We start from the raw sequence: 10,584 nt of genomic DNA, 5'->3' as shown, positions 1-10,584 counted from the left end.
TGCTAATTATGCCTCGAGGCGTAGCCGCACGAGGGATACGTAAAGCTGACTGTGTCTTAGCCTCCTTCTCAAGGCCTAAACAATTGGAATCGAGGCTAACTGTGTCTGTTCTAGCCTCGATTCAAGGCCGATAAGGCCTGGAATCGAGGCTATGTCTGTTATCTACAAGAATAAGTAATATAATAATAAGTATATACAAGAATAAAAAAATATTCTCCTGGCAGAGTCATCTTTTCTTGAGGGCCTGGTAAGCCACAAAATAACAATATAGATAACAATATGCATGTACACAAGTCTTTTCTTCTCAATAGATATTATATACACTGAACTGATCTTGCTGCAATTTTCTTCTTTCTTGAGGTCCTGGTAAGCCACATAATACAATAGATAACAACAATAGATGCATGTAAATAAGTCTTTTCTTCTCAGTGAGTTTATATTGATAAGCTAACTTTAATGTAAAATTCATTATAGAAATTACTATAACACTAATACTTTTTGAGCGAAAGCATAACATGGCGATAAGATGAGGCTGCCTTGAGGCTATAGGCATTGCAGCAGCAAAATTAATGATTATTATAATGTGTATATACAAAAGCTATTACTAATAGCTTTTAGTATTATGTTATGTAGCTTTGGCACCTCCACCGAGGCATCAGCACCTGTACCCACCCGTTGCTTTCTTGAATTAAGGGGAAGTGAATACAATCCAGTTTCTACGGTAATTATGGTAGGGCCAGGGTAAGTGAATTAAGACCAAGAATCTGGCAAAGAGCATTAGCCCAGTTATAATAATTATATTAAGCATTGAAATAAATAATTTGAATGTAGATCAAAACCAATGAAAATCAAAAAAGAATGTGCATTTCAGTTTACTCTTTTCCTACATTTCCTACATTTTCGACAAAATTTTCAATCTCTTGTTCGTAATCAATGAAGTGTTGTGTCCATCCTTCATCGGCCGTCTCACTGACAGTCCAAGATCCATCGCTGTGAGGCAACGAGCCTTCGCTGTGAGGCAACGAGCCTTCGCTGTGAGAGTGAAGTGTCGTCTCCACCTGTACAGACTTGGAAGTACTGCTGTCAAAATTATTCGATGGTATCTCATATTTCTTGCAGCACCTGAAGAAAAAGAGCAGCAACAATTAAACACACACATACATGTACTGTGGACACCTTAGCAACTATCAACACAACAAATACACAGACACTTAAATATCACGTAGAAAATTAAAACCAAATTAGTTCAAGAGTGCATGGTTATGTATATATAAACGATGCTACAGTGGAACCTCTCTACAACGGACACCTTTGGGGAACAATGTTTTGGCCTTTATACAGAGGTGGCCTTTGTTGAGAGGTTGTTTTGTACACAAACTGTTCATTTGGGACCTGGGTGCCTGGCCGTTATATAGCAGCTGGCCTTTATTCGGAGGTGGTTGTTAACAGAGGGTCCACTGTATATAGTTAACTTTGTGTATATTTACCTTAGCCATTTTGACAGGCCTGTTCGTTCCAGAAATGGTTTGGCAAAGAGTTGATCCACATCTTCCAAACTTATACCCTACAAGGAAAGTCACATGACACAGGAAGTATACGCTATATTTGCTATATAATTTTTATAGCCAGTATGTTATAGACCCAACTGGTAATGATCACTAGATGGATTTAGAATTTATATGAGGCTACTGCCTGGCCTAGACTCGAGACTGGGGGTTCGGTCTATACAACATGTGATACAGTACTGTCCATCTATTAATGTATTGTAGACTGAGCAACCACCCAGTGCAACCACCCAGTACACACATAATTGGGGATTAAAATAAGAGAGAGCTTGTGAAAGAAAGAGGAGAGACAGGCACACCTTTGTCTCGGGCAAGACCAGCAAGACAGTGAGGATTGCAGCCACTTCAATGGATGCTAGGAGATATAGGAACCCGTGGGCTTTCAGTGTGGCTAACACGAGTGGGAACACCTGGGTAAAAGCGTAGCCCGCCAATCCATTGCAAACCAAACAGACGGCCACAGCCAACGCTGCAGGGACACAAGAGTGAGTCATCAAAATAATTATTACAATATCAAGATTAGACAGTAGAATTCTATAAGATTCTCAACTCTACTGAAAAATTACCTCTTCCTTTTAGAGCAAAGATCTCTCCAGCAATCACAATTGGTGTAACACTACAGAGTAGAAACATTCAGGCCAATGATAATGACTGATGATGACTTAGTTACAACACAATGCATGTACAAAAGCACACCCATGCATGCAGCATACACACACGTACATGTACACTATGTATGGTCATACAACCATTGTGTGTGTACACTTACAACCAGGTGGCTGTGTAGACGAGCATGAAGATACTGATGAGGACGACCACAATGTAGCCGATTGCCCCAGCCCCGCCCTCCACCTCCTCCAGATCGAAGGCATCCACCAGCACGCCGGCTATCACCACAAGAAGAGCCATCAACACACCCCCACCTACCAGAAGGACCTTGCGTCCCAACTGCAAGGAGAAACAGAAAAACTTTTCAGTAAAATTTTGACTTTAGACCATCAGAAATCTAGTCTCAAGTATGTAATTGATGTTATATGCACACTTTTTCGCATAGTTCGGTGTGCATGTACAGTCAGAGAAGTGTCTAAAGAGGTGATACATGTAAGTAGACTTCTATGACTCACTTACTTTGTCAATAAAGAGATTAGCGAAGATGGCCCCACACACGGAGCACACCCCCACGATGAGGGACGTGACGAAGGGGGGCACTCCCAGGGTACAGAACAGAGACTCAGAGTAGAAACTGAAATGACATGGAAACCTTAAGTTAGACCTTGTAAAGGATACGACAAGCCAAACTTGCTCTAACTTTTAGAGGCATTATAGGGCAATGTACATGAGTGGCTGTCATCATACAGTAACATGTACGGAAGCTTAAACTAATATATCACGATGATCAATAGCGCCTCTTACTAAATGTGATTTCCGGTTGCAAACTGGAATACTAGGATCAGTATCCCAAGTATAATCCTGCAGCCAAAGGAACAATCATTATAAGCAGGTCATGCAGTAAAATATACACTAATCATTATGTATATGTGACAGGCTCTGGGAAAAGGGACATATCGGAGCAGGCTACAATTTTAAATACCAGATGATAGAGCAAAGAATTGTCTATGCATTGATATGCTTAGTTTGCACATACCTATTTTCATGCCTGAGTTATGCGCGTTGGAAACTCAAAGTTTTAAAATAGCGATATTGAGAAACGCCCACTTAAAGATCACTAAATTGGGAAAAGTAAGGTAATGGTGGCTGCTTAGACAAAGCGCTTCGGTGGAATGCGTTGGATTCAGAGCTTCAGATTTTACAGAGAGGTAGTAGAAAGACTGTAGATAACTATAAGCCAAGAAAAATTTTTTGAGATTATACACTGCAGTCCATAAATCTGGCTATTGCTCAATACCAATATCTGCTCCAATAATGTCCCTTTTCGAGCCTGTCACATAATTATATTGAGTACTACACACACACATAAGCACCTCTTTATATTTTTCCACAGAAAGAAAACTTTCAGCTCTTGCAAACAATTGGAGCTCTTGTCTAAAGGTAGTGACTCTTTGATCTCTTTAATCTGTGCATCGATAAAATCTTTAGAGATGCTCAACTTCTTCAGAGCTTCTCTTGCGTCGGCCTCTCGTCCCTTGAGCATGAGCCACCTGGGGTAGTAACAAGGCATGGTGGGTGAGCATGAGCCACCTGGGGTAGTAACAAGGCATGGTGGGTATGTAAGGAATGGCTTCCAGGTTAAGTGGTGTCCCAGAAACAACAATTTATGGCATGTACTTACACACATCTACATGTAAGGGTTTAGGATAGGTACATACAAGTAACAAAAATTAGGCACACAAAAATGTTCCAAGAACACACACATACTATTCTATAATTATATATACCTTGGAGAGCTGGGCAGGAAGGCCACACCCACAATGTAGACACACCCAAATACGGCGGTGAGGAGGCTACCCACCCTCCAGCCAGCGTCCACTCTCGATAGCCCGATATTGACAGCATAACCAGTGAGCAGACCCACGGTTAGTGACGGGGCTATGAGGGAGGACAGACGCCCTCGGATGTGCCTGGGGGCAATCTCTGCAATGTACACAGGGCAGGCCATAAAGAACGTCCTGCAAGAGATATAGAACAATTCAAGAACTGGTTTTGCCTGAAGTGGTACTAGCCGGTGACCCACGGAGAGAGCCTCGACGCACATCACACGGTTAGTTCTAACACATAGAATATAAAACTCAGGCTCGATAATCTGATAAGACAGCTAATGCTCTAAGTATAAAACTAAAATTAATGCTCCTGATGATAAATATAAACGTAATGCAAGTTTCTAATGTACCTAAATGCTCAGTATAAAAATAAACGCCGAATCTAAACCTGCCACTTGGAGACAATCATATGTACACCTTCAACTCAGCTTGCCATTCCACCACCACCACCACCATGATTTTGGTGTGGTTATTTGTTTGTGGGATTAAAAATCACCTCCAATCAAGAAATCTGCTATTCCAAATGAAACCAGTGCACTCTGTAAACGTACAGAGTATTAACAAGCACATTATATCATCCATCACTCATTCTTCAGAGGTGGCTGGCTTTTTTTTGTCTTAGCAAGCGGATTTTTTCTTTTCTTTTTTTTATGATAGTGACATGTTTTTGCTGCCTAAATGCAAGCTCTAGTTGCGTACTACAGCCTGTTGCTATGGTTACATTGATACTTGGTACAGGCCTAATCAATTCTCTATCGGCCTCTTGCAAAGGCTAAAAAAGTTACTTAGCTTTGGTTTTAATTTTTACTTTTATTTGTAACGGGCGTACAAGCACGGGTTAATAAGTAAGCTACTGGAGTGCAATGAGTTCTTGTGAGGAAAGATGTAGTTCTTGTGAGGAAAAGATGTTTTGACAATACATACATGTGCATACACGTATGTGTATTAAATAGAACACACACACACACACACACACACACACACACACACACACACACACACACACACACACACTGTAGGAGACACACGGACAACACAAGGGGAGGAGGGTTGAAGAACTAGCAACTTGAACGTGTACTCACCCAAATCCCAATCCAGTAATTATTCTTCCCACAATTAGCATCCTGTACAGAAAACAATTTGGCTATCGTTTATAATCAGTGAAGACATCACAATGAAATTTGACGTGTCCCCTATTGTTCTAGTCAAGGTGTACAGAGGTAGGAACAACGTTATCCCCATGATTGTGGCCCCCTGGAAATAAGTGTGTACAGAGGCATGCTCTCCCCATTAGCTCCCCATGTGGCACCTGGAAACAGCCCCAGTCGCTAGCTCACTATGGAAACAGCCCCAGTCGCTAGCTCACCATGGAAACAACCCCAGTCGCTAGCTCACCATGGAAACAACCCCAGTCGCTAGCTCACTATGGAAACAACACCAGTAGCTAGCTCACCATACAGCCCCCTGTAGGGCAGTTCCTAGAACAGCAGCACCCAACACAAAGAACACTCCAGACAATAGGAGGACAGCTTTCCTGCCCAGCAAGTCAGACAACTCTGCAATTGATTGATTATAGTGACAGTCAATACCGTATTCACCCGAATTACCGGGACACAAAAAAATAATTACAACTTGCAGTGTCCCTTGGAATAGAGCAAGAAAAATTACGTTAAAGTCGAAGTGTCCCTTGTATTAGGGTGTCCCGTAGTAATTAGAACAAATATTTCCCCATTTAAGGTACGTACACGGCCTTGATTCCAGGCCGAGGCTAGCTCTGCAGCTAAAATGTCTTTCGTGCAGTTTAGAAGCTGTGTACGCAGGTTCCATGTCTACAAAGGTGTCTTCAACCGTCAGTGACATATTACGGTGCCAGAGAGTAGAATCCAGAGAGTTTCTAAGAGTTTTGAGTCTCTATCAAGCTAACATGCTCTTTTTCGTTCTAATTAGATCGGGACGTCTAAAAATATTTACATTTCCTGTTGTTCCTTAATATAGAGTGAAAAAAATTACGTAAGTCCGAAGTGTCCCTTAGAATAGAGTGTCCCGGTAATTCGGGTGAATACGGTACCACCACCATGTACAGTGACATAGTGACGGTCAATACCACCACCATGTACAGTGACATACGCTTGACAGTATGAAACTATTGAGTGACTCACTTCCAGCGATTAGGTTCCCAGTGGCAGTTCCCAGGAACACTACCGACACAATGGTGCCCTGCAATATACAATAAGCAGAGCTAATTGAGCTAGCTGGATATAATTACAAATTCTAAGAAAAAATTCTACGCAGGAGTTGGGACTACATGTATGTAGTTACATTTTTGGCATGTAACAAGATACGCATATATTAGCGGAGGCTCTCTTGCTACCAACTCACCAGAATCAACTGCGAGTTTTCGCTGAGATGGTCCACTGAGGTACATGCATCGGACGAGTTAGTCTCAGTACTTCCCAAATTGAAATATTTGAGAAACCCAAGATAATTCTGAAGTCCATTCACAGACCTAGGGGTACGGGTAGGAGTGAGAGGCATAGCTAGCATGTTCATTCAACACAACCGGCAGTATAGCTGCACACAGTGCTTACCCGATGTTGTAGCCTGGTAAGAAAGCTCCAATGGCAGCCACCGACGCTGCTATGGACACCAACAACACGCCCATCTTATAAAGTACAAGACGTTGGCACAACTCAACATGCAACAGGAAAGCAGCTAGCAAAGTGAATTGGTTATGGGCTATATCATGTCACCTGGTAGGTATATCCAGTCTTACTGCATTCTTGTGACCAATGATGAATATAATTGTAAGCTTCAGACTTGTTGCAGTTCACCCACGTAGCGTGTGGGTTGCCGTGGCCAACCCACTTCCTACTGTCTTCATTAGTCAGCGCCCTGTTGTCTTTCAGCCCTACTACACTGTGGTTAGTAGCACCTACTACCTTTCATTAGGTAGCAGCCCTACTACACTGTGGTTAGTAGCACCTACTACCTTTCATTAGGTAGCAGCCCTACTACACTGTGGTCAGTAGCACCTACTGTCTTTGCATTAGGCAGTATAGCAAACGGTTTTTTTTTGTTTTTTTTTACTGAGCTTTAACAAGTTTATATGCTTTATTTAATAGAGCAAAGGTACACAGAAAAAAAAATATATAGCTAATCTGTAACCTATACAGTAATTAGTTCCACATCTGCATTCAGTTGCCCTTTGAATCGATCAAACGATAAACTACGAGTGTCAAATGATTTGTTTTCATTAATAATGAATAAGCAGAATAACCAGAGTGACTATAATTATAAAATTATGTATAATAATGAAGTGCTTAGTCCATTCTATAATTATCTCTTGTGTGTGGCTGCTACCACTTCCCTCTCTTGCTCCAGTCTTCTGTGTGGCTGCTACCACTTCCCTCTCTTGCTCCAGTCTTTGGGATTCCATTTAATACACTGTGAATCAATTCGTATCTTTCTCTTGACCATGGAGCGAGAATGGCGATCTAGCACTTCTTTAGTGAGACAGATGATGTACTGGCCCTTATAGTACTGCACCAGGTTCATGTTCTGTAGCGTCGACACAACGTCCTCTTTACGAATACTTGTTTTCTCAGATATCTCACTGGATGTGTGTGTGTGTGTGTGTGTGTGGGGGGGGGGGGGTAGTTAGGTACTATAATTAAATTAAGCCTTTAACTGTAGTTGATTAACATGGCTACAGAAATTACTTTTAGAGAAGTGGACAGTGTAGAAGCTACTCTAGACATAGCTGTACAAGGATACTGATCAGCACCATTACAAAACACAGGAGGTTAGAACTGCATGCCTCCCCTGACTCACTTGATGGTCATGCTGGGAGGATTGTCGTCCTGTCCGTCTAGGTTGAGCAGTATCTCCAGGATAGTCTGAGACCAGTAGCTACGATATGAGAGGAGGCCAAGGTCAGAGAGAGGCTTCTCAGGAGAGCCACTCTTACTCTCCAGTTTGGAGAGTTCGTAACCTGTGTGTGTGTGGTGTGTGTGTGTGTGTGTGTGTGTGTGGGGGGGGGGGGGGTAGGTAGATTGGTAACCAAAGTGGAGCATATTCTACCTTCAACCATCTAGATAAACGAATAGATTTTCGTTTATCTATTCTTCAACCGAAGCTGCTACACATGTGTTTATAGTGTTTAACTAGTAAAGTACAATATATTTTAACACCACTTACTGAATTCTATGAGTATTTTTCCGTATCCTTTTCTCTGGAATGGTGGTAGAGTGAGTATGCATGCTACATTGTAATCCTCAGAGCTCTCTTTCTCCTGAGGTGGGAGGGGAGGGGGAAGAAGCCGTCAGATAATCAATCAGGTAATACGAGTATATACAGTATAACGTTAACTGTCAACGTAATGGAAGTTGACACACATATGGCATACAGTAAAACTTAGGTACACAGTATACATTGTACACTGCAAGACTGGGTCTCAACACAATCATTAAGGGTATGTGTGGCAGGTCTTAGCATGAAGGGATTGGTTCTAGAGGGAACACACTGCAGCACTCACCTTAGAGAAATAGCCGACCAAGTGGAACCCAAACTCATCATACTCTGTCATAACGTAGAATAGGAATGGGTCAGTATCGTAATAGAGGGTCTTGTGATCCAGGAACATCTTAGCCACCAGACACAAGTTCTGAGCATACGCCTGTCAAAGAAAAGGGAGGAAAATTAGTCACAAAAACAAAGATAGACAATTTAGATAACAGGTCTATCTTAAGCATAATTTATGCTGTTGTACTACCTTGTTCTTTCTTCCATCAATCTCAAAAAATGATATACTTTCTTTACGATAAATTTCATTGCCAGGGGGATGATACAGAGTACACTTGGCCTGCAGAGTCGAGAAGCAATACTGATACCGTGTTACTAGAATTTTTGCGGGTGAAAAATGAGCCAAATCAGCAGAAAATTTGACCCTTTGCAATCTAACTATTGCGTTCTGACAAGGATCGTGTGTATTTACTAGTACTAATTTGTTGCAAATTGATCAACCATCGCAAAGTTTGATACTTGCAAAACATTCTAGTAATACGGTATATACTGTACCAGCTATGATACAATTGTCTAGCTGTAAGGACACTCTGTTCCACACACTCACTCACTTTATGTCTTTCCAAGCATTTCATACTCTTGACATACTTGAGGCAAAACTCACACAGGTATATAACGGGTTCAGAGGTCAACTCCTGAGGGTAAGGGGAGAAATACCACGGCTTCATACGGAACCTCCCTAATTCCACCATATTAATGTTTTTCATTCGAGTGATCACGTCCTCTGGTCCGTGTCCAGTCCGACTGCCTGAGGGGACATGGAGACTACCAGTCATGTGAGGAACAGGTGGTGTCTCTGGGAGTGGGGTGGACGGACTGCCCTCTGCTGACTCAGGCTGTGTCCGGGAGTATGTATACAGTATATTTTTGTAATTGAACCGTCAAGACTACCATGTAATTTATGGGCACGCAAACATAGAGCTACACATAGAGTAGCCTCCCTCACAAAAAGGCAAAAGCATTACTTACAATTCAGGGCTACAAGTAGACACTAACAATCACGAAGCTCACGAAGGAACGACACCAACACACCTCCACACTCTCGTGTTTCCTCTTGCGACCAATCCCATTGATTTTCTTGGGAGGGGGCATGGGTGGGGGTGGAGTCTGAACATCGGGAGAGGAGGGGCGAGAGTTCCGGGCCAGGCTGCTCACTTTAGACTCCTTCCTGGGTAGTTGCAGCTGCTCCAGGTCCAGTCTGTCCTCACACACCCACTCATCCAGACGCTTGTTGACTGGACCAGGGGAGGGGGGCGTAAGGCGTAAGGAATGCAATTATAATGATTATAGGGGATCATTTGATTGACTCACAATTGACGTAGTGAACGTAGAAATCCCACTTGTTATTTACACGTCGTTTACTCACGACTTCCGCCCACGCTGGAGAAATTAGACGCATACATTGTACTTAGATTTGCATACAATGTTGTAGATTGACGTATTATTTTGTTATGTACATTCATTGTATATTATATATTATATATCATATATTGCATTAAAACCCACACTGTGGATGCAGCATTTCCTGCCCAAATAAAAAGTTCTATCTATCTATATATATATAATACAGGTACAAACGATCTTATTTATAAAAGGACCTACTCCAGTCGACGGGGTGCACTCCATTGGCGACCTGCTTGCTCCATGTGCTAGTGGAATAGACTGGTATCTTACAACCTTCAAACACACAGTCCTGCATAACATACAGTGGCCAAGGGTATTGCATTGGTGGGCTATATTTAGAACATATCAACTATGCCTACCATTGGATATGATACTGATCCTTGAGAGCCATCCAGGGGAGAGGAACTAGCCATAGACATAGTAATGAGATGTTCTTCCTCTTGTATGTAGAGCTGTAGAGCTTTTAGAAGGAGCTAGCTTTCTTTAGAAGCAGTGCCAATAATGTAATTGAGTGACGTCATAAATTATGATGTTCA

The 10,584-nt window shown here is 42.1% G+C and overlaps 2 protein-coding genes across 2 annotated transcripts; both read right to left on the bottom strand.

The window, feature by feature from the left end:
• Positions 1 to 807: 807 nt before the first annotated feature.
• Positions 808 to 6,816, bottom strand: LOC135349161 (glucose transporter GlcP-like). Its single transcript, XM_064547658.1, has 14 exons — positions 6,652 to 6,816; positions 6,443 to 6,569; positions 6,223 to 6,280; positions 5,517 to 5,619; positions 5,146 to 5,187; positions 3,962 to 4,192; positions 3,548 to 3,724; positions 2,979 to 3,035; positions 2,694 to 2,808; positions 2,335 to 2,513; positions 2,132 to 2,181; positions 1,865 to 2,034; positions 1,488 to 1,564; positions 808 to 1,122 (listed from the first exon to the last, which is right to left on the bottom strand). Exons 1-14 carry the CDS (start codon positions 6,723 to 6,725, stop codon positions 873 to 875), a joined length of 1,710 nt encoding a protein of 569 aa, XP_064403728.1. The 5' UTR covers positions 6,726 to 6,816; the 3' UTR covers positions 808 to 872.
• A 474-nt stretch (positions 6,817 to 7,290) lies between these two features.
• On the bottom strand, positions 7,291 to 10,584 carry LOC135349164 (histone acetyltransferase KAT5-like). Its single transcript, XM_064547661.1, has 10 exons — positions 10,408 to 10,584; positions 10,247 to 10,337; positions 9,956 to 10,024; positions 9,677 to 9,879; positions 9,196 to 9,480; positions 8,835 to 8,924; positions 8,598 to 8,738; positions 8,261 to 8,354; positions 7,895 to 8,054; positions 7,291 to 7,676 (listed from the first exon to the last, which is right to left on the bottom strand). Exons 1-10 carry the CDS (start codon positions 10,465 to 10,467, stop codon positions 7,460 to 7,462), a joined length of 1,410 nt encoding a protein of 469 aa, XP_064403731.1. The 5' UTR covers positions 10,468 to 10,584; the 3' UTR covers positions 7,291 to 7,459.

The sequence above is a fragment of the Halichondria panicea genome, chromosome 15 (genome assembly GCF_963675165.1).
Source record: "Halichondria panicea chromosome 15, odHalPani1.1, whole genome shotgun sequence".
Taxonomy (NCBI): Eukaryota; Metazoa; Porifera; class Demospongiae; order Suberitida; family Halichondriidae; genus Halichondria; species Halichondria panicea.
Note: the sequence above shows the minus strand (reverse complement) of the source record. Positions and strands in the feature narration are given on the sequence as shown.

Excerpts from the sequence above, each read along its gene's own strand:
- LOC135349161 (XM_064547658.1), bottom strand. The coding sequence starts at position 6,725 with ATGGGCGTGTTGTTGGTGTCCATAGCAGCGTCGGTGGCTGCCATTGGA. Across the intron at positions 6,281-6,442 it reads AAAACTCGCAGTTGATTCTG|GGCACCATTGTGTCGGTAGT; the intron begins GTGAGTTGGTAG and ends TGTATATTGCAG. Across the intron at positions 5,620-6,222 it reads TGGGAACCTAATCGCTGGAA|AGTTGTCTGACTTGCTGGGC; the intron begins GTGAGTCACTCA and ends AATCAATTGCAG.
- LOC135349164 (XM_064547661.1), bottom strand. The coding sequence starts at position 10,467 with ATGTCTATGGCTAGTTCCTCTCCCCTGGATGGCTCTCAAGGATCAGTA. Across the intron at positions 10,025-10,246 it reads AGTGCACCCCGTCGACTGGA|CGTGGGCGGAAGTCGTGAGT; the intron begins GTAGGTCCTTTT and ends TAATTTCTCCAG. Across the intron at positions 8,739-8,834 it reads TTGATGGAAGAAAGAACAAG|GCGTATGCTCAGAACTTGTG; the intron begins GTAGTACAACAG and ends TTTCTTTGACAG.